Source organism: Syngnathus acus, chromosome 22, assembly GCF_901709675.1.
Source record: "Syngnathus acus chromosome 22, fSynAcu1.2, whole genome shotgun sequence".
NCBI lineage: Eukaryota > Metazoa > Chordata > Actinopteri > Syngnathiformes > Syngnathidae > Syngnathus > Syngnathus acus.
The window spans coordinates 7,867,269-7,892,598 of record NC_051106.1 but is presented as its reverse complement, the minus strand read 5'-3'; the positions used below and the strand labels follow the sequence as shown (position 1 = coordinate 7,892,598).

The following is a 25,330-nucleotide window of genomic DNA, read 5'->3' as shown; positions in this document are numbered from 1 at the left end:
AGAAAGACAGAAAATACAAAAACGTTTTTTAAAACGAGTTTTAAAGATTAACATAGAGGGGAATGCCCTAAAACATTAAATACATAAAATATGTTTGAAGATAACTGCTGATAACGTATAAAACCTGAGACCGACGTGTAGGTATCCAGGCAATATGATTGGTGGAAATCACCTATACGTAATATGCGTGGTTACGTCATAGCGCAGCGCCCCAAAGAAGTCGTGCAGTTCCATCCCGGCGAAGAAGAACAGAGTGCGGCTACATTTAGCGCACTCACTCGGTAGTTACAGGGGGCTTTAAATACACCCCCAGATATGTGCGCCTAGCTGTCGGCACCGCATTATATGCACACGAGGCTGACATATATCCACTAAAAACTTGTTACGATCCCAGACGACGCGTCGAAATTCCGGGTAAGTTGTTTGAACGGCTAACCTCGGGGGGCTAACAGCTAGCCGTGTTGTTGTTCTTTTGTCCGGCAAACTCTAAGAACTTGTCTTTTTATAGCCTCCTGTTTTGTCGTAACATTGGAATGTTAATTAGCATAGAAAAACCTCTAAGTGTTGTCACGCTTTGTTTTGTTAATTGAGTGAATTTATTGTTTTAGTTGGTACGACTGGCTCGTTTTTAGCTGCCTTTTGCTCCACAAATATGATCAGCAGCTCTCAATTGATGGATTATGGAAATAATCTTGAGCCGTTCATCCATCAAAAACTGATGTGTTTTTTTCCTGATAAATAAATACCTTTTTAAAAAAAAAACTGCCTCAACAGGTGGAGGAGGGTCAGTTTGGAAGAACCGGCGAGTTTCCATGTAACCAAATAGCGTCGTTGCGACACATAACACGGTTGCTTTAGTAAACACTCGCAGGCACTCTGTTTATGGAACACACGTGTACGTATGTGCAATATGTTGACAAGGCGTGTTATTGAAATCATATGGGCAGAAGGATTGGGTAAGGATGCAAATGTGGTTATTTGTGCAACAGCCAGAATTCCCACCAAATTTGAAAAACAACCGTGTCTGATTTGTAATTCATTATACCTTCTAAAAATTACCCTTTATTTTATTGAATGATAAAATTATTAATGTCCTTTTTTTTTTTTAAATACACATTTTTTGAAAAAAAAAATCGCCACCGTCAAATGTGAGGTTATTTTGTGCATTCCAGGGTTGTTCCCCATCTCCTTTCAGAGAAGATGGAAGGTCTCCACCCGCACTGCCTTAAATGCATCAACCGGAGGTGCATGGTGCGGCCGGAGGCGGGCCTGTCCTGTGACCTCATCGGCTGCCCGCTGGTGTGCGGCGCCGTCTTCCACGCGTGCAAGCTGCCCGAGCACCGCCTGCTGTGCCCGTACGAGCGCCTGCCGTGCCTCAACAGCGGCTTCGGCTGCCCCTTTGCCGTGGCCCGGGCCAAGATGGCGCAGCACCTGGCGACTTGCCCTGCTAGCATCGTGTGTTGCACCATGGAGTGGAACCGCTGGCCCGTCAGCTACGCAGACCGCAAGTCCTACGAGAACCTGAGCCGGGACTTTGATGAGGTGGAGCAGCTGGACATGGCACTGGCCCTTCAGGTACGGTTGTAAAATTCAATTGACTGGAAATTTCGCAGAAACCTTCAGGGAGTTTGCTGAAAATTTTCCACACCTTCCAAACTGTACCTGCAGGACCAGCGCATGCTCCTGGAGTCCCTCAAGGTCACAACCACGGTGTCCAAGGACGGCAAGGGGGACAAGGACAAGATGGCCACGCCTCCCTGCGGCGAGGCTACCAACGGGGCGGTGGAGATGGAGGAAGAGCCATACAGCGACTTGTACCGAGCCTCGGTGGAGACCAGCCGGAGCTTGGCGGCCGCCTTGGACATCCTCACGCACTCCAAGGGCGTCGTCGGTCTGAACGGGGAAAACGGCGCCGCAGGGAAGAACGTGGACATGCGCGAGAGCGACTCGGACTCTGAGTGCGAACTGGGGGCGGTGGGCGGCGCCGTTGAAAATAACGGCGCTATCGCTTGGCCGGAGGAGGACGAGGATTTTGTGGAGTTGTTCTTCGAGGACAAGGAGGATGCCATCGAAGACCCAGCCGAGGAGGAGGCGCTGGAGCCTGTGTGGCCTGAGGCGCCAAGGGACTATGTGCCCGCCGTCTTGCCGCACCCCCAGGCGGAACCGCTGGCCGCGCCTATCCCCTTCCTCCTCTCAGACCAGGTGAGGAACAACTTTTTGCACCAGCTACCCAGCGAGCTCAGGTATCGGTGCCTGGAGCGCAAACTCCACAACGTGGAGGTTCTGCGCGGCATCAGCATGTTTACTTTCAACGGCCGCCGCGCGCTGTTCTCGGACCCTTACCTCTTCCGCGCCAAGATGGAAGACAAGGCGGTGGACACGTCGGACCTGGAGGTGGCCGACGACCCCATGGGTCTGCACGGGATCGACCTGATCACAGCCGCCTTGCTCTTCTGCCTGGGCGACTCGCCGGGCGGGCGCGGCATCTCCGACAGCCGCTTCGTGGACGGCTACCACATCGACTTCGGCACGCAGACCTTCTCCTTCCCCTCCGCCATCCTGGCCACCAACACCATGGTGGGCGACATCGCGTCGGCGTCTGCGTGTGACCACGCCAGTCCGCAGCTGTCCAACCCCAGCCCCTTCCACACGCTGCGCCTGGACCTGGTGCTGGAATGCGTGGCACGCTACCAAACTAAGCAGCGCTCCATGTTCACCTTTGTGTGCGGCCAGCTGTTCCGCCGCGACGAGTTCTCCTCGCACTTCAAGAACGTGCACGGCGACATCCACGCCGGGCTCAACGGCTGGATGGAGCAACGCTGCCCCCTAGCATACTACGGCTGCACCTACTCGCAGAGACGCTTCTGCCCGTCGGTGCAGGGTTTCCGCATCATCCACGACCGCCACCTGGGCTCCTTCGGCGTGCGGCCGGGCCTCCCCGCCAAAACCCCGGACAAGCCGCCGAGAGGCCTCCGCCCGCGCTTGAGCTCCAAATGCGACCAGCTCAGCGGTCTGCCCTTCGAGCTGCTGCAGCACATGGCCAGCTTCCTGGACAGCTTCAGCCTGTGTCAGCTGTCCAGGACGTCACGCACCATGAGGGACGTGTGCGCCAGCCTCCTCCAGATGCGTGGCATGGTCGTCCTGCTGTGGAAGAAGAAGCGGAAGGCGGACGGCTCGCACTCGTGGCAGATCACAGACAAGGTTGGCATTCCTTGTCAAGTGTTTAAACGTCAAATCTGAAGTTCTCACTCCAGTTCAACAAGTTCCCCATCTTCCGTCCCGTTTTTGTCTTCACAGGTGTGGCGCTTCAGCACCGCCTTCGGCACGGTGAACGAGTGGAAGTTCGCCAACATCACCAGCATGGCGGACCACCTGAAGAAGTGCAAGTTCAACACGGTGGCGCGGCGCGAGGAAGCCATCCCGTTGCCCTGCATGTGTTTCACCCGCGAGCTAACCAAGGAGGGCCGCTGTTTACGCTCCGTGCTTAAACCCGTGGCCTAAACTCCTCCTCGTTAAGCTCGTTTATCCCCATGGAAAGCCCTTTGACAATTTATTCCATGTTCCCGAGATCCGGCGTGAGGTTTGATTTGGTTTTCAGACCATCCGGATTAAAACCGGAAGATGGAATCGAGGCTCAAATGGCTTCCCATACTTAAGTGTTTACAGAAAAACATCCTGAACCACTCCCCGAAATATGAGCACATCCGCAACCACGTTACACTGTTGTGTAAATAATCTCACGCTCCGACGTTTATTTTTCTAGCAAACTGAAGTCAGTACTGTGCGGAGGACGTAACCGCCGCGGCTTTATTTCTACACGGCGACACCGACCAAATATCTGCGTTGGCAAAATATTTGACGGCATCACACTTCTGCGATGTTACCTCGAAGCTAGTTGCGCTGGCACGCTAAACTGAAGGCGAGGAGCGGCCACCGTCGGTCGTCTTCAATCTGATAATGTAGCAGGGAATTAAAAAAAAAAACAAGCGTGAATGTAAAGCATCAAATGGTAAGCGTCGGAAGTAAACAAAAGCACCCGCTGGCACGGGGACTTGAATAATAGTGAACCACGTGAGAGCGCGACGTTTCACACGTGCAACGAGAACGAAGGGTTAAAGTGAGATTGAGATTATGCGTCACCATGGTTGATAAGAAATGAAAATATGAATTACAAATTAGGACGCGTGTTAAAAACATTTTGGTAGCCAAAAGAATGTGATGAGACAGGGTCAAAATAAATATCCTATGTTTGATTTTATTTTTTTATGCTGAATGATTTATTTTTTTAAATTACACAGACTTTTTGGAATTTCGGCCCCTTTCGGAAAATAATTGCTAAGGTTAAAAAAACAATGCTAATCTCACTTTACGTCTTACGAACGTCTAACGAAAGAATAGGTAAGTCCCTTTTGCTTTTAACCACAACGAGGCCTCAGTGTTAAAATAGCGTAGCGGTGTGTTGCAGTGTTGACATGAACAGATTTACTGTATGATTTTAATATCTACTTTGGAGTGAGAAATGTTTTTAAATGTCACTTTCATATGTCACTGAAAGAGTGTGTTTTTTTTTTTTTTAACTTTTCTTGGTACTCTGAAAGCTGCCTCTGTAACATCCAGATGAATATTTTTATTTTTGTGAATTTTGAATTTGCACTTGAAGCATGTACTGTAAAATGTTTTGTTATTATTATGCATGTGGGTTTCTGACTTTTCTTTTTTTGTAGACCGTCAAGTGGAAGCCGCACATTTCTAAAACAACATTTCAGGAAATTGTGGCTTTCTGTCCGACGGTGACAAATCCATTAATAGTGTTCAGTTCTCAGGCACAGCCATTTTGTTTTTAAGTGTGAAGCTACATTTTGTTTGTATTTGTACTTGTTCTCACAAGCCTTTTTGTTTTCACTCCAGCTGTGAAGTGTGCGTTCACCACAGGTTGCCAGCTTTTCAAGCGTTTTAATAACAATAAAGAGGCTTCACCATGCAGCTTTCACTCGGCAGTGCTCTGCTTTGATGGCTTGAAACCATTATTTAAAATCCGCCCATTCCTTTAAAATCCAAACTGATGGACGCAAACCGCAAAAATAGATTTGATCCCAATTTATTTTGAGATTTGTTTCTGAGATTATAGTTCACCTCAATGGCAGCAGGGGAAACAACAGCAGAAGATCTTCTTGCAAGGGTTCGCCTTCTTGTATTTGACCGCCTGCCGCACGTGGTTACCGGCGGCAACCACGTAGTCCCGGGCGCCGTACACGTGCGCTTCGATTTGCTCCGCCTTGCATCCCTGCTCCTCGACCATCAGCGCCACCTGGAAGAAGAGGTCTCGCACGTCTCGTATGCGGCCCTCCAGTTCCATCAGCTGCCGCCGGCGGCTCTCGATTTCGCTCAGCGCCGAACGGGCGCCGCGCACGTCCGCCGTCATCAGCAGGCCGTCCCCCACAAACATGTCCCACTTGCCCGTCTCCATCATCTCCTCGATCTGACACCGGGTCACCTCCTTCCCCACGATGGCCGCCTGCCGTTGGATGCGGGCCGTGCAGTTCTCCCGCTGCTCCATCTCTGCGCGGTTGTACTCCGTCATGGCCTGGTGGAAGTTCCCAGTCAGCGCTGCGTGCTGGCATCGGGCCACGCGGGCCACAACCGAGGAGTCGCCGTGCACCCGGGCCAGTTCCTCGCTCATCCCTCCCAGCGTCGCCAGCCGGGCCATGAGCGCCTCCCCGCGGGTTTTGATGGCACGCCCCAGAGCGTTGGCATCTCTCTTGATGCTGCTAAAGCGCCGCACCGAGGTGAGGAACCGACTGCTCTCCTTGCCCAGACGCTTGACATCCATGTTGAGGAACAGGATCTCCTTCCTGATGACCTGAACCTCCCTGTGGATGCCCTCCATAGCTTCCTGGCCGCTGAAAAGCGGCACAGTACATTCATTCTGCTCCGGGTCGCCCTCGTTGACCTCCAGGTTGTACTCCACCACCTCCGGAGGCTTGGATGCGACGGCGCGGAGCTTGCTCAGTCTGTCGATCATCTTGTCCTGAGTGATAATTCAGCAAAGATGGATCAAGAAATGCATGCTCAATCGGGTTAAGGTCAGGTGATTGACATGGCTAAAGCAGAACTTCAAAATGCTAGCTTAATGTTAAGATGCTAGAGTTGATAACAGACCAAAATGAAACTTTATGTAAACGGCAACACATTGATTGACATTGTGTGGCTCTTGTTCATGTCAACATTTCTATATATGAATTGTTTCCGGTGACCAATGCTGAGTAATTGTGAGCATTAGCTGAAAAGGAAACTGACGTGTTCCTTGATGACTTGATGACTGCACTGAACTTCCTCAATTCATACAGACACTTCACAAGGACATCAAATATGAATAATCTATCTATCTATCTATCTATCTATCTATCTATCTATCTATCTATCTATCTATCTATCTATCTATCTATCTATCTATGTCTACCTGTCTGTCTATCTATCTATGTCTACCTGTCTGTCTATCTATCTATCTATCTATCTATCTATCTATCTATCTGAACCACCCATCTCTATCCTATCATCCATCCATCCAGTCAGAGTCACGTGTATTTCTTTCTTTTTAGCGGACAATAGAATACAATGGCTAAAGCGTCTTTGGGTTTTTGAAAAGCGCTATACCAATTTAATGAATTATTATTATTAATGACATTAAAAATTAATTCAATTGTTCTCTTACCTTGCTTCTCATCGGCCGCAGCAAGTCACTCGGTGTTGGTTTCCTCTTTTTGTAGATTCCGTTACACGCGAGCGCGTTTCAACATGCGCGCACTCGACAAGGATGCGGAAGATAAACCCAGAGTTTTATTTTTAGATTATTTCTATTTCTTATACAGCATAGGCGACAACAGCGAGCGGTGACGTCATCATCGAATTGAATCAATATTTTCTTCATAAAATAAAGTAAAAATAAAGTAGTTGTCAAAAAAAATGTTGAACTTGTCTTCTTTTAACGGCCAGCAGGGGGAGACAAATCCTGCGAGATTCATAGTCAATGGACGTTGTTTTAGGTACAATCTAAAGACACTTTCAACACGTCGACGAAACAATACAATCATTACCGACTTACTACTATTGAGTTTTTTTCCCCACCCCAAATGGCAATTTATTTCTAATATATCCAGTTTTCCTGGATTTATTTGTGGATTCTTTGGAGAATTTCCGGTTTACACCGTTTGCAAATACCTCGCAGCGTTTAAGATAAAGTGGGAGCAAACAAACAAATTTCAAGCAGTTCCTTTTTTTGCGACGCAATAATCGGAGCCAGAAAAAATAACATTTACCCTTATAGAAGATGTGAAAAAAGTGTTTATTTTACTCTGTATAAACTATACAGTATATTACATTGAGGTTATGAGCGAGATATTTTCTAAAATGGATTCTGCCTTTTTAGTGTCATTGGATTGTTGATGGCTCCTCTTTTTCATCGACTGATTTTGTAGACAAGATCGCCCACCTGGATCACGCCCGTCTTCTCCACGCTAAGCAGCTGTCCAAACAGCGGTGCCGACTTGTAGATGTGCTTCTCGTCGGGTTTGCACAGGCGGTAGCTGAGCGGCCAACACCAAACAACCATCGTCCAAAAAACACACACACAAAATGTGAAGAGTTTCTTACCTCTTCAGTGTTTCAAGAGGCTCCTTTCTGTTGATGATTCCAGTTTCGGGGTCCACTGTTGTGAAAATGCACCTGAAAAAAAATGAATTCATTCAAATGTATCATTTTCGCAAGTGAGTCACATTTGAACAAATAGTGGTGCAACACATGTAGACAGGCAGAATTGAATAAAATAAACATTTGTTAAGTTGACAACAAAAGCAAAAAAAACATTACCTCCCGCATGACATCACCCGCCGCAGACGAACGCTACCGATCTGGATCTCTTCCCATGAATCCTGCACATGCACACCCACACACAGAAAAAACAAACAAACATTTTGCCAGTTGAGTCGTGAGTAAAATTAGTTTTCCGCCTCCGTAGCACATGATGACTTTTCCCATTTCGGGCACAGAAACAGGCTTGTCGTACTTCGGCAAACGCCTCGCAGTCGCCGATGACGATGTTGGGCCGGAAGCGCTCCACCGTCAGGTCCTTGTTCAGCTTCCCGCTCAGGTGCTTGACGGACGCTTCGGACAGGAGCATAACCGGGGCGCAATCGGGGTACGCTACCTCCTGGACCGCAATCGCAAAAAGAAAGTTTGTAAAAGGCTCGAAATCGTCTCTGGTGGTTATCAACTGACCTCATGTGGGGAGAAGAGCGATTCTGCATCCACAGACCTCCTGGCCCTCATGTGGGCTTCAAAATGCACCAGGCGGAAGGTCTTTTCCGCCTTCAGATAGCGGACCAACCAACGGGACGCTTCGTCGCCGTAGTCCCGCCCCTGAATGTCAGCACCAAACACTCTGACATCACAAAAATCGGCGTTGAGTCATCAATGTCGCGACGATGCTATTCAAATATTTAGCGCCGCACCTGCAGTCCATGACGGCGTTATCGAGCTGCTTGATGGGGAAACGCAGCTCAGACATCTCGGGCCCGTTCAGGATCACGTCACCTCCCTCGCATGTTAAAGAGACCAGAACCAGACGAGGTTCCTGGCGGCCCGTCACCATGTGGCCGTCCTCCGTCACTACCATCCAGTGGCTGCAGGAAAAACATTTTTTTTTTGAGTAAATTAAGAATTTAAAGATTTATTTTTTAACTCCCAAAACAAGATAAATGTAACTTTTTTGGTGGTTTTCCATTCGGCCAGTCAGTCTGGAGGGTGACACCCACTTACCGATCCTGCATCTGCCCGCACTTGAGGCCTATGTTGAGGCACTCGGCGAGAGGAACCGACGCCGCTTTGCCGGACTTGAGCGGGTGGACAAGGAGCTGCGACACGACGCCCACGCGCATATGCGTCACCGGCCTCCGCAGGTATTTATATGCGACACCTAAAGCCACTAACACCGCGGCGGTTGCACCGCCGACCAGCAGCGTCGATTTATTCTTGCACAAAAAAACTTTCACGGACGCCGTCGGCTCCATTTTGGAAGTTCGCTCGGACTTTGGACTTCCGCGGCGAACCTGAATGTGTAACGTTCAAGGACAGTCGGTTTTATCAGTGTTCCTTGATGAAGTTTTGTGCTACTCAAAACACTCTCTTATATCATAGGAGGATTTATTAATCCAAATAAAATAATGATCATATATATAGCTCTAAAAAATATAAGCATTATTAAAATAACATTTGTCAGCGTCCAGTTGAATATTTGCAATTTTGTCATCATCAATAACACGCCCAAAATGATGAGACATTGGCTGTGGAAGAAGAAAAATGTCACGTGGAAGCTACACAAAAAGGTGTGCTGGTTCAGCAAAGTGTTGCCAGGTACATTTAAAATAGCTCCACTGTTTTAGGGACCCGATGGTGCATTCAATATGGAGGCTGACCTTCTCAGGGGGACTATTTTTGGGCTCTGACATCGAAAAGTGACATCGGCTGCCAACGCACAAACAGCAGATGCTCGGCCGGCGGGGGTTCAATACAGGGATTTGTCCAACGGATGCTCCTTCTGTCGATGGTTTAATGGCCGAAGGCGGCCTTCGCGGGCGGCCTGCCAGGCCTCGCGAGCCTCCATGTGGCGGAGAGTTGTCGTACGAGTCCGATGAGTTCTTAACCGTCAAGGGTTTTTGTAGTCATTGTGCCGTGTTGTTTATAGCACCATCGCCCGGAACTGGACCTGGGTCAGAATTCCAAATGGATCATACAGCAGGTTCTACACATTACATACAAAGAAACTCTTTGTCAATACTAATGATTAATATTTTTAGTAATAAACAATGATGTCAAGTGTCCCTATGCTTAAAGTGGACTTTTCTAATTATGGTCTATTGGCGGCAGTGATTGACAGCTTGCTAATTATCCTTTGTGCTAACATGGCAAAGCCCCTCCCCATCTGCCAATGCAGCCGCCGCTAAAGATAGTCGCTAAAAATAGTGCCCTTAGCATCTACTACTTCCACCCCTACTATTTTTCTTTTCGGGAATGATGATTACTTTGTGATTTAACTTCAGCGCAACTATGTGGCTAATTTTGAGTTGCTCCATTTTTTTTGTTGAGCAACCATTGCGATGATTGAAAATGTTACTTCATGGCACAAAAGTGCATCACTGCATCTTGGATGTTTCTTTTGAGTCCTTTTGTGGCCCGTTTTCAAATCGTTCTTGTATCGTTTCCATTCGGGGCACACCATTCTCTGCTTGTTTCAAGTTGGTTGTCCAGATGTTCACTGCCTGTTAGTTTGCTTAGCACCACAAGTTGAAGTTTACTTTTGTCCGCTACACGGAGCTGCGCCTAATAAATAGTCGTAATGGCGAGAGAATGTCCAGGCGCTTCTTGGAGCGCCGGCGCGGCGTACACACGCAACCCGTGGTCGCCGTCTTGACGTAACGTGTCCTGTCCCGCGGCGGGTCAGCGTTAGAAAAGCCCAGTTCCTGGGGGACGGCGTGGGAGCGTCCTAATGGCTTGTCCTCGCTGCGGTACCACAGGCATGAGCAGATGGTCTGGAAGTGCAGCACCTCCCTGTAGACATCTTTAGCTTTAGGCGTGGATGGCGCGGAGGCGGCGGGCGGCACCAGGCACGCCATCTCCGAAGCGGACTTGCCGGCGTTCCGCGGGGCCCCTTGCCTCAGGGCGTCCCTTCGCTCATCCTCGGCGTTCATAGTGAGGAACCGCAGCACCACCAAGTTGAGGAAGGCGCCGATGACCGTCAGGCCCGTCAAGATGTAAACGAAGCAGAAGGCCACGTAGCGCGGCTCCTTCTGCAGCGCGTCGTCCCGCTGCAGCGCCACGTAGTCGCCGAAGCCGATGGTGGTGAGCGTGATGAAGCAGTAGTAGAAAGCGTGCAGGAAGCTCCAGCCCTCGCTACGAGAAAAGGCGGCTGCCCCCATGCACAGGGTGCCCACGCAGGAGAGGAAGCCCACCGCCACCATGTTGGCCATGGAGACCTCGGTGTGGCGTAGGGCCAGGCACTTCTTGATTCGGTGTAGCAGGTGGCGTACCAACGTGTTGATGCGCTCGCCCAGACTCTGGAACATGACGAGGGTGAGCGGGATGCCCAGTAGGGCGTAGAACATGCAGAAGACTTTTCCCGAGTCCGTACCCGGGGCCGCGTGGCCGTAGCCTGCGGGAGATCGACACAAATAGCTCGACTTAAAACTTGAAACCCGACCATGCTATTCCAAACCCGGTTCCGCCCCCTCCTCACTTACCTATAGTGGTAATCACAGTGATGGCGAAGTAGAAGGAGCCAGCGAAGCGCCACTGCACGCCCGCTTTGTGCGCGCGCAGCTGGGCGACAACCTGTTCCAGCTCGTCGAAGTTGTCCCGGCTCAGGTTGAATTTACGCATCATATCTTGGCGCCGCACTTCCAGCCGCCGCTTGTGGCCGCGCTCCTCACGGGACTCCAGTGTCTCGAACACGGCGGCGCCCACCACCAGGTAGGTGAGGATGCTGACGATGAGCGCCAAGGTGCGGGCGTTCTGCCGCTTCATGGTTGAGGAGGGAAGGGGGTGAGGGGAGGGCGAAGCGCCCGCAAAAGGGCTCTGCAATTCGGGGTGAGCGTCCGGGCAGCACCGCCGCCGCGCCACCGGAGCTCTCCTTCTTCTCCCTCCGATACACGTCACCGGACTGTTTGTCATCAGCGTCTATTTTTGTGGATGACACGCAGAGTGGGCAACCCCACACGAGGAGACGAAGAGGAGGAGGAGAGCAAGAGCAAATATTGACGCCGCAGGTTGTCTGGCAAGTTGCGCGCTACTTACCGAATAGTCAAAGTCAATATTGAAGGACACTCCCGTTTCATTTTCACAACAGCTAATGTTTCCAAAAAATTTTTTCTTGACTTCCATTCTTCTTAATGCTTCAATTTGAGTAGCTTGGTGGGGAAGCCATTCACCGAATTTACTTGCCGTGACGTAACCTTTGTGCGCAACGTTCCCAACATTCAAAACGGCGCGCCATTTGTTTCATTCAGAATTAAATCGAATTTTAAATCATGAGTTCTGAAAAGCCCAGCAGCGTCAGGCTGTTTTTATTCCAGTAACAAAAGCAATGACAAATAAAAGAAGCTGGAACAAGTTTAATTTGAATGTGAGGAGATTCAAAAATTAAGCTGTAAATAAAAATAAAATAAGGATTTCAATTCATCTTTTAGACACGCATGTACGCACTAGTGTGTGCACTTTACAGTACGGCCGTTTGAGTGCTTGGTTGGCTTTTTCGGCGTTACAAGGCCTCAAATTCATCGATCCTCTGCTTGGTGTTGCCCATGCGGATCTGCCTGAGCGTCTTGTACTTGTCTCGGCCGACGCGCGCGTTCTCGGCATGCAGAAGGTCGCTGGCCGTCTTCTTGTTTTGGTCGCGGGACTCCTCCAGCTCCGAGCTCAGCGCCTGAAAGAGGTCAAAGAGCGTCAGGAGGATGTGAGCGAGGAACCTGTAAAGTACAACTCACCCTGAGCTTGGCCTGCAGGCGTTCGTTCTTCTCGGCCTCGGTGAGCCTGTCCTCCTCACGGCGGTGGTCGTTGATGCCCTGCGAGCTCAGCTCGGCGCTGTAGCTGCTGTTCTCCTCGCTGTGCTCGTGGTCGCTCTCGCTGTCCGAGGAGGACGAGGAGGCGGGGGCGGCCGCGGGGGCGGTCATCACGCTACGCAGCTCCTCTTGCGTCTTCATCAGGTTCTCCTCCACCTCTTTAGCCTGCGGACAGGGAACTTGCACTTGAGGTATTGCAATGAAGTCTTCATCCTTCCCACCATTGTTGGTGTCTCACCTTGCAGTGCCACGTGTCCGCTTCCTCCTCCTTCACCCTCTTGGCCTCCTCCAGCAGCAGAATCTTGGCGCTGTACTCGGCCAGCTCGGTGGCCTTGAGAAAGAGACACGGGAAGGTTTTAAACTGCTGACTGAAGGCAACCTAAGGAGCTAGCAGGAGCTCACCAGTTGCTCCTGGCTCTTCATCTGGTCCTCAGCCTGCCTGACCAGCTCCTCCTTGGCGATGATGGCTTCCATCCTCTCGGCTTCCAGCCGGGCCGCCTCCTGCTCCACTTTCCTCCGTTCCTCCTCCAGCCGAACGCCCCGGTCAAGCTGCTCCTGGAGCTCTGCGAGGCGGAATTATCGTTGACACGAGGCACTTTTTCCCAAGTGGGAACGCACAAACCTCTCTCGGCTCTCTTGGTGGTCTCCTCGTACTGCTGGAGCTTGGTCATGAGGTCGTACTTCTCCCGTTCCATCTGCTCCTTTTCGAGCTCGATGGCTTCTCTTCGCTTCTTCTCCCTCTCCAGCTGGTCGCGCTCCATCTTCCTCTGGAGCCGCTCCTCCTTGGCTTGGGCCTTCATCTGCTGCACCTCGATGGTGTCCGTCTTGCGGCGGCGCATGTACAGTTCGTGGTTGCCCATGCACAGCAGCAGGATGCGCTTGTTGACGCGCAGGCGAGGCGCGTAGAAGATGAAGTCCTTAACGGGAAGGCGACATTCAAGTCAGGTGATCACGTTGCGATGGTTCTGCTAGCGTCAAGTACTTACAGGAGCTTTCTTGTCGATGGGCTTGATGCTGAACTTTTTATCGTTAAAGGAAATGTTCCTGATTTCACTCCAGGGAAATCCGATCTTAGGAGTCATTCTGAAAAAAACAAAATTAACTATAAAACTGGTCAGGCCATTATAAGGTTGGGGTGTAGAGTCACAACTAAGAGTTCAACGACCTCGCCAAACGAACGCAGTCGACAAGAGGAGGTCGATAACCGTCTGTGCGATGACGGCGTGTATGTGTGTCAGTACGACAATTTGTCAACACACACATAAAGGAACCCACTTGTCGTCCTTCTCGTAGATGTTGAGCCCCAGGGCGTCCACGCCCAACCACAAGTCGGTGCCTTTCTTGTTCTTGATCTCAAAGTAGTTAACGCCGTACATCTCCAGGTCCTGAGAAATCTTCAGGTACTCGAGAATGGCCTCGTCCCTGCAGCGGGATGTAAAAATCTTTTTCGGTAAATGAGTCATTTTAGGGACATGCATGATGTGATACCAAAAAAATGGAGAGGGGCGTTGCGGATCTTGGAGTTGACCTACTTGAGCATGCATCCGTGCTCCTCGTGCCAGACCTGGATCTTACCCTCCCATTGCTCCTTGGACAAGCTGTGCTGCTCCAGGATTCTGAGGAAGTTAACGGGTTAGGATTTGGTACGCTCGTGTTCTTCAAGCGTCCCCGCGTTCCCTAACCTGCGCGACAAGAGACGCTCCGAGGACATGTAGCCAGTGTGGTGCTCCGACTTCTTGTACTCGCCGAATTTGGCCTGGATGGCGTAGGAGGCCAGGAGCACGGCCGACTCGGCCGGGCAGTAGATGTCGTCGTTGAGGATGTCCTCCTTCACCTGGAGGTAGAAGAGCCGGCGCGTCACGTCCTGGATCAGCTCCTCCGTCACTTCCTCCGGGTAGTACTTGGCACGCAGTTTGAACTGCAGCGGCGTCTCCTTGCGCACGTCTTGGGACATCACCTGAAGACGGACACGTAGGATTACACGGTGAAAATCTTAACGCTTTTGATTTGGCCAAAAAAGAAACAAAAAGAACCTTCTTGTCGACGTTGAGCCAGGTGAGGAAACCTTTTCCATCGACAAACTGAAGCCCAAAGTACCAAATCTCACGCAGTCCAATTGTCCTGGCCACCTAAAAAAAAATATAAAAAATTATGATTTAATATTAGTGTCCCCTCAGCAGTTATAAAAGTTTAAAAAAAAAAAGATCATATTGGAGTCCATGTCATTTTTCTTTACAATAATAATAATAATAATAAATTAATAATAATTCATTATTATTTCCCAGATATTTTTTTTTTTTACTGGAGACCTCCAACCTGGTCAAAGAGCTGCTTCCCAGTCGTATTGGGGTGGAAGGAAAACTCCAGCTCAGCATCCATGGTGGTGACGCGAACGTTGACCTGCAGAGGAAAGGTCGTTTGGTCATGTGACACAGTGACACTCTTTGCCAATCCTCTTTTCATACGCGCCTCCTGATGTCAATATTCAAACCGGGCGCCTTCCTCAAACGCCAAAACACACATAAGTCATCGACCTCAACTTTGAGATATTGATTATTCCGAATGAAAATCAAAGAAAACAGTGTAAATATTCCTCTTTTAACTCGGAAGTTGATTGCTCATATGCCATAATTTCTCGTTATCTCATTAGACTTTGGACTGCGGTCACCGGTCGAAAATAGCGTAGCGGTCGCTAATAACAACCCGCCGCCATTTGTGTTAGCCTCTTTTTCCTTTCTCTTCTCCTTTTGCTTGTGTCACAAAGTAAGGAATTTAAAAAGACTTACAAATGACAAATAATGAAGATAAGAAAGATCATGTGATTAACCCCGCCTCGGTTTCGCTTACACAATGATTTTATGAACTTGCGCTAACGCACGCCCCAGGCAGGCTGTCATAAAGATAAAGTTGGGCAACAAAAAGTGGAACTCTTCCCATCTTCACCTCAGCTCTGCATATGTACCTTTAGATTCCTTCGAGTTAATCATTCCAAATCGCGAGACAAAAAAAATCCATCTATTTTATCCAAGGTGAGTAATACCTGCAAGGTGACTCATAACTTGACATCAACGTGACCTTTCGGCCAAGACATTCTCCGAGGAGCGTCACGATGAATAAATATCTAACGAAACTTATGGTCAACTATCTTATTTTATTGAAGGTGACAAATGAGTGACAAGACTATTTGACATTCACAAATTGTATACAGACTGGAAAGTGTGTGGCAAGCGGTCAAGTCCTACTTGAGGTTAATAAGTAAAAACCCAAGAAGGGGAAAAAAAAATGCTTGGGCTTGATCACAGAGCAAACTTTTTTTTTTGTATTTGTTGAATTATAAAAGTTCCGTTCTTACCGTTTTGGGCATCTTGGCGGTGGTGATGGTCGTCCGGTAGTAGAAGGAGGAAGTAGGGTGTTTCCCGGGAGGACTGAGGAAGCAGCGGAGCGTCCACCTGCTAAAGAAGACGGCTGGGTTGTGGCTAGCTGGCTCGCCCCCAATGTAGGAGGGTTAGGGCGTGTAGCCTTTGAACCGCGGGGCCTCTGACGTAGCGCTTTTGACTTAGTTACTATCGCGCAAACAAGTAGGAGACGTCCGCCCAAAACGTAGCCCGGACGGTGACCTTCGATCAGAGCTGCGGTACGTAAACCTGACGAGCTGATTATATGTGCTGAAGCTTCACAATGACGGACGCTTATCGAGAATTGTCTCTTGTCAGTAAATCTGCTGAGTCTGTGAAATGTAAATTCAAACATTACTAGGAAAAAAATGAATGACAATTTAAAGACTTGTTTATTCAATCAACATCATAAGAGCATCAACCTAACAATGGCAAAGTCAAGTAGAAAGATGAGGTCAAAATTCATCTTTGATGTGAAAGTGCGGCTGGTCCTCAGGCTTGAAGTCCTCGTTGGGAGTCCCGTCTTGGTTGAGGATCCGTGCGGCGGTGTAGCCCACGATGGGGTACTTGGCTTTGAACGTGCCCTCGAAGATGTTCTCCAAGGATTGAAGCTGCTCTGTCGTCAGGCCCGACTGATGGAGAAAAAGAGATTTAGTCCAAGGGTGGGGTGCAAACCGAGTCTGGCTCCTAAGTGCTGTTGTCTGAGTCATTCAGTGCTAAATATTGAATAAAGAGGTGAGAAAACTGGACAATGGGGCAACAATGGGTGAAGTTGTGCAACTCACAATATCCAATGTCAGGTCTTGTGCCTCGAGTGACATTTTGGCCACGGCTCGAGTGGAGTCCTTACCCACCAGAGCATTGTATGGAGCGTTTTTGCCGTAAAACTCTGAAACAAGAGAAAATTCAACTTGAATGCATGTTTCTGCCTTTTATTAGACGAATGAATGAAAACACAATATCAATAACTAAACCTAAAATTGAAACAATTATTTATGCTTTGCAGATTTTCCAGCTTCCAAAGTAGTATCAGGAGTAAAATCTTTCAATTTTTTTTGGAACATACCATAAAAAGAAATATTCAGAAAAAGAGACAAAAACGTTTGAAAAAAATGACTTCTATTTTTTTTTTTAATACGTATAGTATTTAGTATATATAGTATCGTTTTTCTTTTTGCAAACTAACCTTTTAAAACAACGAAAAATATGACAAAATGTGTGTTTTATTGGACCGTGACGTGATATATAAACTGAGTACTCCCAGTGTGGACTTTTCCGCACCTTTTCCTTTAGTGACATCGAACACCACCCCTTTTATTGCCATGTAGATGGGCTCGCCCTCCTGTGACAGTGACATACATTTGAGTGGCTGTAGATTTTCTTATTCCTTTGGTCAATTAAGTTGTACGTACGCGGTTGCCATCGTACCGCCGAAGCTCCTCCTCGGTGAATAACCTGACGGGTTTGGTAGAGCCCTTGTACTTTAACTTGTCTGCTAATGACAAATGTAATAGCGCCACAAGCATCACAAAAACGGAGTTTGTTGCTGTTGCCATGGCTATTGTTTGTTTGGTTCCTTTGGCCGGATCCGGAAGCACTTCACTTCCTGATTGCTTCTATATATGGTCAATGGCGCGTTCAAGGTTCAGGAAAATGTAGGAAATGTGAGTGCTTCTTTACGAAGTGGTTAATATCGTAATCTTCGATATTTTACTTATCTTAGCTTTTCATATAGAAGTGTAATTATTGTAAATAGGCGTATTAACACGATAGACATTAACAGTACTATTTTAAAATAGTATTCAATCAATTTTCAAAAGTATTCAACGCACATAGGGTACTTCATATCATTCAAGAAATTATTTTATTACTGTTGAAAGATCAAATGGACAAATACAATCCATGAGATCTGGATTTCAGTTGAAAACAATTAATATATTAAAGCATTTTCACAGTTGCATGTTTCTACTGCCGAACACAGGAAATGCCAGGTCACCATCCTGAAAACGTAACTGAATAACAATCGACACGTGGTGTCAAACATTCGGATTCCTCTTATACAGCTCGTAGGCAAACTCTTCCGTGTGCGCATAGTCTTTGCTGACGCCAATGTAGTCGATCTCCAGCTGGAAGGGACCGTCCGCTTTGTCTCCCAGGGTAAATCCAATAGTGTTAATCTGTACAACAGGAGAAATGTTTTTACTACATTGTATGTTCATATTGGTAATGATTGTGATTATTATGATGGATTTAAACAATACCTTGTCCAGCCAGAGAGGATGCTGATCATCCTGAATTCTTCCACGATGTGTGAGGAAGAACTTGGAAAAGGGAATCTGCAAAGAAAGATACATTTTTTGAATACTATGAATGACATCTGAGCTATTGCTTATATTTCCAGCCATCACCTACCTTAACTTCCTGCCAGTAGGGGCCTCCTCGGGTGTACAGGAAGTAGTTATAAATGTCGTCTTTCTGGTGAGAGAAGTAGGTCTCTGCGGCGATGTTGATCATCCAAGGCCGGCCATCGCCGCGCACACGCAGATGCAGAGTGTTGAAGCTGCTCCAGTCGTGGTGCTTCTTTCGGTCAAACGCCGCCTTAGGGGAGGTTGCAGATGTAAGTGCAGAATACTAATAAATACACTTTCTAGTTTTGCACAAAGTTGGAAAAACAAAGGCGCGAACCAGTGGCTGCTTGGAGCGCATGCTGCAGTAGCCGCTGTAGCGTGTCTCTCCGTCCCTAGGGGGCGTCGATCTCAGCGTCCCATATAGAAAACAAGTGGTATTGTTTCTCCCAAGCTTCAAGTAGACCTCACTCTGGCCTCCTATCTCACGATCCGACGACACCGTCCACTGTTTCAGACTCTCAGACCCCCGGAACTCCCAAACTACCCGGTTCTGCTCCAGCATGTGTTCCAAAATGGGTTTCCCCTCAGGGCCAACAAAGCGTTCAAAGAATTCCCTTTTCAGCAGCGTCAAGTGCTTGCGGATGCCGTCCAAGCCTTTTGAGAAGCTGAAGTTGATCTTCTGCCATGGAGGCTTGTTGTCTCTAGGCTTGCCAGGCCGTCTGTACTCGCCCTGGGTTACGCTTCGGCTGAGCACGGGACAGAAAAGGTACTGATGGTGCTGAAGGGATCTCAGGAGCCTCATCGAAGGAGGTCCAAGGATGATTGACATTGTGTTTGCGATGTGGACAGTTCACCGCTAGGAAGAGAAACAAATATGTTGAGGATGCAATAGCATACATATATGTACATAGCATGCAAATATTTTCTAAAGTTTGTCAAATGTAAAATTGTGCACTGAAAAATGAACAAATTGATCCAATAAAAATTCCGTCATATATAAACATAATGACTATCGATTTGACATTATATTGCACTGACCATTCTGAAGCTTGTATAACACAGGATTACGCACGTCAGGTTGTCTTTTGATTCTTTCAAATCCTTTTTGTACGTCCATGAGCCATACCTCAAATTATGTAACCGGAGAATTTCAAATTAATAAATAAAGCTTGTGAAATTCAAAGGGGACTATGAAGAGGTTCGGTGACTTCGATAGAATGACAACTTGTGTGCACCACCTACTTGTGTCCGGAAGGATGCATTCATCAAAAGCAAGAGTTCCAGCGTTCATGTATATGGCTTATTCAGGACATAAATTCATCAAATTAACGACCTAATACACTTTCAAAAATTATAGTTATTTTTCTTATGTTGGGCTGCATCGATAAATACTTATGTGGACGACATGCACGGGGGAAAGATTTATGTCCGGAATTCGGTCACGCAAAACACGTGCAAAACTCCATTCTCGCGACAACTGTGACGTCATATTGGCGCGCATGCCCGATGGCGCCTGCTTATTGCCCCCCCTCGAAACTAACATAAGACGAATCCACCGCGGTAGTGGTGGTTTTAGCAGCTTAGCTTGGCCCACATTGCACGGCGTAACCATGGTGAACGTCAAGAAGCGGAAAGGTCGCGTCGTTATCGACTCGGACTCTGAAGACAGCGCCAGCGACGACAACTTAGATCAGGTGACGCGCCTTGCAAGTTGTCAACACTTTGGTTACGGCAAAACAATGTATGCTAAGTAGTTAGCTCATTTTGGCCTCGCTCTGGGAAGAGGGGAGGACCGAAAGTAGGCTTATCTTGTGAAAATTCGTCCACTGTGGCGCCACAAAGTCAACTCAGTTGTTTTTTGGACAAGTTTCCCTCACTTTGTCCACATTATAACAAATAGGCTGTCCATGTCAACAGAAGAACAGTGCTAGCTCCGTGATGCTAACGCTAAGGTGAAATTTTAAGCGGCTGCACCGGACTGCTAATAATGTTAATATTTTCAGTGTGGTATTTAGTTTAATTGCATGTTTATCCAGCCTGTCTAAATATTATGAGCGAACTGGCTTGACTATGACATGTCCGCCGTGATGTTTTCTGCTACTACGACTGGTGCTGCTGATGGCGGCGCTTCGTCTTAAATAGCAAACCTTATCGCTCCGGTGACGTCACCGACGTGCTATTTTGGTGCGTTGTTGTCAAACAAGAGTGAGCGAGTTGATCGAGTCGTAATCTATCAGCGCACCGTTTGCAGCAATAGCTCCGTTTTTTTTTTTAAATTAGTTAGCCTGTCAGGATAAACATCAACGATGGAGAGCAATTTAAACATGTATTCGATATCCCTGATGGGAGATGGGATCAAGTCACACAAGTCTCAAGTAAGTCGTAAACTTCCAAGTCCTAAGAGAATCCCAAATTATTTTGGTTCGGGCAAGTCAGGCCATTCAATTTCATTCTTTATTTATAGAGCATGTAGAAAATAACGTGCAGCTGTACCACAATGTTGTGTATGTAGCAAAGCTCAAATAAACCATATTTATAGAGCACTTCTTTGCATCTATATATATTCAAATGTACCAGTGGGTGAAAAAGCACAATTCTTTAGCATATCGCCCTGCCCTTGGTTATAATTATATTTTACTCCTTACCCATCCTCACTATTCTCCCCCTCAGGAGCTGCTGTCATTAGCAAAGAGGAAACGGGTGGATTCCGGCGAGCAGGAGGAACCGATGAGCAAACCAACAGCCTCTACTGATTCCGAGACGTCAGACAGCGATGACGAGGTAGGGCAGCCCACGTTTGTTTGCCGTGACAATGGAAAGCTCTGGACGTGAAAGGGTTATTCTATTGCTTTGGTCTAGTGGACCGTTGGGGGCACCAAAGGCAAAAAGAAGGTAAAACAAGGCAAAGGTCATGAGAAAAAGAATGCCAGCAAGAAGAAGCTTCATAAGACGACAGCGTCGGGAAGCTCAAATGGAGACAGCTCAGGCGAAAGCTCTGCGCCAGAGGAGGGTATGTAAGATTTAAAACGTATTTTTTTTTTTTTTACTACTCATTGACTCAAATACGATCGAATGGATTTGACGATGATCCACGTCTCTCTCAGGCGAGGTGTCCGACTCGGACAGCAACAGCTCCTCCAGCTCCGACTCGGACTCGTCAGAGGACGACGTCTTTCGGGACGGCTACGACGACGACCTGATGGGCGACGCTGAGGACAGAGCGCGGTTGGAGCAGATGACGGAGAAGGAGCGCGAGCAGGAGCTCTTCAACAGGATCGAGAAGAGAGAGGTGCTCAAGAGACGGTGAGATGCCATGTCTTGGATTTCAAGTTGATTTTATATCACTGCACGGGTTTTTAAAAATAAATAAATAGTGCATACGTGACATCATGCTAACTTGACGTGTTTCGAAAAGGTTTGAAATCAAGAAGAAGCTGAAGACGGCAAAGAAGAAGGAGAAAGAGGAGAAGAAGAAGAAGCACGAAGAAGAGCAGGAAAAACGCAAGCTATCTCAGGTTCAAGACACACAAGTGGTGAGGACCCAACCAAAGTGCTTTTCCATTTATGGCCGATCCTGAACTCGAATTTGACCCTAACGTGTTAAGCGGCGTTATGGATGATAAGCACCAAGTGTTGAAGCGCTCATGTTCCGTCTGCTTGACGTCTGTAGGTGATGTCACATAACAAGGAACGGCGATCCAAGCGCGACGAGAAACTCGACAAAAAGTCTCAGGCCATGGAAGAGCTGAAAGCCGAGCGAGAGAAGAAGAAAAACAAAACAGGTCCGTGGCAACTCTCTGTCTGCAGATTTTTTTTTTTTTGTGTTATTTATTTTGTCTGTTTGTGAGACACTAATGCTCCTTATGTTTCACTGAGCAGCAGAACTCTTGGCTAAACGCGAGCCCCTGAAGACCAGCGAGGTGTACTCGGACGACGAAGAGGAGGAAGAAGAGGAAGATGACGACAAGTCATCCGTCAAGAGCGACAGGAGTTCACGCTCTTCCTCCTTCGACGACGACGACGAGTGAGTTGAACTCCGGACCACCCTGCCGAGCAAATTCCCCTTTGCGTGTCGAGTCAGCACGACCTGACTTTATTCGACAGAAAAGAAGAAACGCCGCCCAAATCGCAACCCGTGTCTCTGCCCGATGAGCTCAACCGGATCCGCCTGTCACGACACAAGCTGGAGCGTTGGTGCCACATGCCCTTCTTTGCCAAAACCGTCACCGGCTGCTTCGTCAGGATCGGCATCGGGAACAGCAGCAGTAAACCAGTCTACAGGGTAAAAAAAAAAAAAAAAAAAAAATCAGTTCTTGTCACGCAATTGTGGCAGAATTGTAATGTACTTTTCATACAAGGTCGCTGAAATTACGGACGTGGTGGAGACGGCAAAGGTTTACCAACTGGGCACGACGCGGACAAACAAAGGATTGCAATTACGGTATTTTGTCATCTTGCTTGACGAGAACGTTTTGAATCACTAATGCAAAATTATATTTTAATTATTAAACCTGTATTTTTAAAAAATGTCATCCTGCCATTGTGTTCCTCAGGCACGGCGGCGACATGCGCGTCTTCCGCCTGGAGTTTGTGTCCAATCAGGAGTTTACAGAGAACGAGTTCATGAAATGGAAAGAGGCGGTGAGCGGACGCCCGTGTAATCGATCCCCCCGCCGCCGCCACTGCCGCTTCATTCTCGCTCCATCCGCTTTGTATGCAGATGATTATGGCCGGCATGCAAGTGCCCACACTGGACGAGATCACCAAAAAGGAGCAGACCATCAAAGAAGCCATGAATTACAAGTTCAACGACAAAGACATCGAAGATGTCAGTCCATTTTTTACCCCCCCCCATTACCTCGATCGATTTCAAGTCGACTAAAACCATCATCGCTCTTTTGCTGCAGATCGTCAAAGAGAAGGACAGATTCCGAAAAGCGCCACCTAACTACGCCATGAAGAAAACTCAGTTGCTTAAAGATAAGGTAAAAAAGTCACATGACATGTGACTCAAATGACTCTGATATTTTTTATTTTTTCCCCCCGAAGGCTATGGCGGAGGAAAGCGGTGACGGTGACAAAGTGAAGGTCATCCAGGATGAGTTGAATGAACTGGAGGAGCGAGCAGAGGCGCTGGACAGGCAGAGAACCAAGAACATCTCCGCCATCAGGTCTGAAGACTTTCCCACGTTTGTTCATCTTGCCGCTTTCTCTGCATATTTGACACCGTTGTGTATTTGATGCTGCAGCTACATTAATCAGAGGAACAGAAGCTGGAACATTGTGGAATCGGAAAAAGCTCTGGTGGTAGGTGACCTCGTCGTGTAGGAGAAAACGCGTTCCAGCAACAGAGCGGCATCATTTCAAGCGTGTTCTTACAGGCTGAGGGACAAAATGCCAGAAACCAGCAAATGGACCCGTTCACTCGGAGACAGTGCAAACCCACCATGGTGTCCAACGTAAGGCTTCTTTGCTGATGCAACACTGCGACTGGAATATCCAATTCCATATTTACATTTGGATGGACTCGTCACACTTGTGTGGTTCCCATAGGCCAGAGACCCGTCGGTGCACGCTGCCATTCTGGCTCACCTGAACCAGAAGTATGGCTCCGGATCCACGCCGGACCCTTCTCCTCTTGATAAGAACAAACAGGTCTGACACCTAGTCTTTTTTTTTTTTTTTTGGTCACATTTATAACACGCTTCGTTCACCACAGGGGTCAACGGACCCAAAGGACAAAGACGTAACCAAGCCAACCACAGACCTCTCCGAAGATTTATTCAAAGTTCATGATTTTGATGTAAAGATTGACCTTCAAGTCCCTAATGCAGGTAAGTGGGGGTAAAAAAAAAAACGTTTTGTGCTATGCTAATGTACAATACTCACATTGACTGGCTTCGTGCCTTACTCCAGAAGCAAATTCTCTGTCGGTGAGTTCCAACGCGCTCCCTGTAAAAGACGGTGCCCCCCGCCGATCGCTCAACCTAGAGGACTACAAGAAGAGGAGGGGGCTCATCTGAAGATCACTGCACTGCATGAGGAACAGGCTGTGAAAGAGCGTGTGTGTGTGAGTTCATCGGGGCTGTGCGAGTGAGTGTGTGTGTGTGTGTGCGACAAAAGACTTTTTATCAGAAGAAACTGATCCAGACACGTTATTCTGTCCTTTGTTTATTTTTTAAACGGTTTATCCTCTGAGGGTTTTTTTCCCCCCGTTTTTTCCAGGAGAACTCAATGGCGCTGGAATACACTAATTACCACTTTGTTGTTTGACGTTACTGGACACTTAAGTCTTGACCAGCAGTTAAAAAAAAAAACAAAAAAAAAAAACAAACACCCCTCTCACAATGCCCCGTCCATGTTTGTCAAGTATCTCCCCAAATTTTAATGGAGCGGGTACTTTCGGGGACATTCTGCCATTATGTCACTTTGTAAATTCTGTGAAATTGGCCAGAAGTTGAAAAGAAAATGTGTTTTTTTGTTTGTTTGGGGTTTTTTTTTTTTTATGAATGTTGCTTCATTCCTCTTGTATATCATGTTAGGTTATGTAAAAGGATTAAGAAAACAAAAGACAAAAACACCCTTGTCCTTAACTCCCAGAGCAGATTCTATTTGTTATTGATTGTCAATAGTTGGTTCCTGTATTGTTGTGGCATGCCATGTAAATATGCATTTTGGAGTGAGTTGAGGAGGAAAAAATAAAAGAGGCACTGTTTCATAATTTTGCTCATTTTTTTTCCTACCGTGTTCAATGTTGCTATGCTCTACCAGGATATTTTATATGAACCACATAATAAACATTCTTTATTCTTTACTGTTACCACAAATATGCACGTTTGATGACTTCTATGTGTTTGGACTAGTTTAAATAGAATCAGGCATTGTTTTGGCCACACGTTTGGGGTCCTTTCTGTTACCCAGTTCCATGTCAACTGTGAGAGGAGATCTTTGCTTATTATTTTTTCTTCCCGTCCGATGA

At 47.6% G+C, this 25,330-nt stretch overlaps 8 protein-coding genes across 15 annotated transcripts; 2 read left to right on the top strand and 6 right to left on the bottom strand.

The window, feature by feature from the left end:
• Positions 1–195: 195 nt before the first annotated feature.
• fbxo30a (F-box protein 30a) lies at positions 196–4,983 on the top strand. 2 transcript variants are annotated; one of them, XM_037241226.1, is made up of 4 exons: positions 196–414; positions 1,196–1,575; positions 1,669–3,201; positions 3,298–4,983. In XM_037241226.1, the coding sequence occupies exons 2-4, from the start codon at positions 1,201–1,203 to the stop codon at positions 3,499–3,501; spliced, it is 2,112 nt and encodes a 703-aa protein (XP_037097121.1). In that variant the 5' UTR covers positions 196–414; positions 1,196–1,200; the 3' UTR covers positions 3,502–4,983. The 2 variants fall into 2 exon arrangements, with proteins under 2 accessions (XP_037097121.1, XP_037097120.1); XM_037241225.1 differs by having other exon boundaries at positions 1,173–1,575.
• Positions 4,984–4,989: 6 nt separating this feature from the next.
• On the bottom strand, positions 4,990–6,819 carry stx11a (syntaxin 11a). Of its 2 annotated transcripts, XM_037241372.1 has the most exons (3): positions 6,713–6,819; positions 5,121–6,028; positions 4,990–5,059 (listed from the first exon to the last, which is right to left on the bottom strand). In XM_037241372.1, exons 1-2 carry the CDS (start codon positions 6,722–6,724, stop codon positions 5,135–5,137), a joined length of 906 nt encoding a protein of 301 aa, XP_037097267.1. In that variant the 5' UTR covers positions 6,725–6,819; the 3' UTR covers positions 4,990–5,059; positions 5,121–5,134. The 2 variants fall into 2 exon arrangements, with proteins under 2 accessions (XP_037097267.1, XP_037097266.1); XM_037241371.1 differs by lacking the exon at positions 4,990–5,059 and having other exon boundaries at positions 5,083–6,028.
• A 490-nt stretch (positions 6,820–7,309) lies between these two features.
• marc1 (mitochondrial amidoxime reducing component 1) lies at positions 7,310–9,107 on the bottom strand. The gene is made up of 7 exons (XM_037241361.1): positions 8,815–9,107; positions 8,508–8,678; positions 8,275–8,437; positions 8,063–8,206; positions 7,867–7,928; positions 7,651–7,722; positions 7,310–7,583 (listed from the first exon to the last, which is right to left on the bottom strand). Exons 1-7 carry the CDS (start codon positions 9,063–9,065, stop codon positions 7,457–7,459), a joined length of 990 nt encoding a protein of 329 aa, XP_037097256.1. The 5' UTR covers positions 9,066–9,107; the 3' UTR covers positions 7,310–7,456.
• Positions 9,108–10,135: 1,028 nt separating this feature from the next.
• On the bottom strand, positions 10,136–11,966 carry kcnk3b (potassium channel, subfamily K, member 3b). The gene is made up of 2 exons (XM_037241315.1): positions 11,292–11,966; positions 10,136–11,203 (listed from the first exon to the last, which is right to left on the bottom strand). The coding sequence occupies exons 1-2, from the start codon at positions 11,719–11,721 to the stop codon at positions 10,359–10,361; spliced, it is 1,275 nt and encodes a 424-aa protein (XP_037097210.1). The 5' UTR covers positions 11,722–11,966; the 3' UTR covers positions 10,136–10,358.
• Positions 11,967–12,141: 175 nt separating this feature from the next.
• ezra (ezrin a) lies at positions 12,142–16,131 on the bottom strand. 2 transcript variants are annotated; one of them, XM_037241253.1, is made up of 12 exons: positions 15,961–16,131; positions 14,925–15,008; positions 14,642–14,737; positions 14,291–14,565; positions 14,141–14,224; positions 13,884–14,030; positions 13,595–13,691; positions 13,231–13,525; positions 13,011–13,171; positions 12,847–12,939; positions 12,534–12,773; positions 12,142–12,472 (listed from the first exon to the last, which is right to left on the bottom strand). In XM_037241253.1, the coding sequence occupies exons 1-12, from the start codon at positions 15,970–15,972 to the stop codon at positions 12,308–12,310; spliced, it is 1,749 nt and encodes a 582-aa protein (XP_037097148.1). In that variant the 5' UTR covers positions 15,973–16,131; the 3' UTR covers positions 12,142–12,307. The 2 variants fall into 2 exon arrangements, with proteins under 2 accessions (XP_037097148.1, XP_037097149.1); XM_037241254.1 differs by lacking the exons at positions 14,291–14,565; positions 14,642–14,737; positions 15,961–16,131 and having other exon boundaries at positions 14,925–14,983.
• Positions 16,132–16,356: 225 nt separating this feature from the next.
• nenf (neudesin neurotrophic factor) lies at positions 16,357–17,603 on the bottom strand. Its single transcript, XM_037241425.1, has 4 exons — positions 17,416–17,603; positions 17,285–17,345; positions 16,789–16,892; positions 16,357–16,635 (listed from the first exon to the last, which is right to left on the bottom strand). Exons 1-4 carry the CDS (start codon positions 17,557–17,559, stop codon positions 16,459–16,461), a joined length of 486 nt encoding a protein of 161 aa, XP_037097320.1. The 5' UTR covers positions 17,560–17,603; the 3' UTR covers positions 16,357–16,458.
• Positions 17,604–17,857: 254 nt separating this feature from the next.
• Positions 17,858–19,617, bottom strand: ndufaf1 (NADH:ubiquinone oxidoreductase complex assembly factor 1). Of its 5 annotated transcripts, none has more exons than XM_037241374.1 (6): positions 19,390–19,617; positions 18,689–19,207; positions 18,416–18,601; positions 18,265–18,339; positions 18,028–18,180; positions 17,859–17,989 (listed from the first exon to the last, which is right to left on the bottom strand). In XM_037241374.1, exons 2-5 carry the CDS (start codon positions 19,178–19,180, stop codon positions 18,040–18,042), a joined length of 894 nt encoding a protein of 297 aa, XP_037097269.1. In that variant the 5' UTR covers positions 19,181–19,207; positions 19,390–19,617; the 3' UTR covers positions 17,859–17,989; positions 18,028–18,039. The 5 variants fall into 5 exon arrangements, with proteins under 5 accessions (XP_037097271.1, XP_037097272.1, XP_037097269.1 ...); XM_037241375.1 differs by having other exon boundaries at positions 17,859–17,983; positions 18,031–18,180; XM_037241376.1 differs by having other exon boundaries at positions 17,858–18,180; positions 18,689–19,204; positions 19,390–19,603.
• Positions 19,618–19,865: 248 nt separating this feature from the next.
• rtf1 (RTF1 homolog, Paf1/RNA polymerase II complex component) lies at positions 19,866–25,072 on the top strand. The gene is made up of 18 exons (XM_037241224.1): positions 19,866–20,045; positions 21,022–21,132; positions 21,211–21,361; positions 21,456–21,654; positions 21,767–21,884; positions 22,022–22,133; positions 22,231–22,375; positions 22,456–22,633; positions 22,710–22,792; positions 22,905–22,992; positions 23,072–23,179; positions 23,259–23,336; positions 23,401–23,522; positions 23,601–23,658; positions 23,733–23,810; positions 23,905–24,006; positions 24,071–24,185; positions 24,268–25,072. The coding sequence occupies exons 1-18, from the start codon at positions 19,962–19,964 to the stop codon at positions 24,372–24,374; spliced, it is 2,037 nt and encodes a 678-aa protein (XP_037097119.1). The 5' UTR covers positions 19,866–19,961; the 3' UTR covers positions 24,375–25,072.
• The last annotated feature ends 258 nt before the right edge of the window (positions 25,073–25,330 follow it).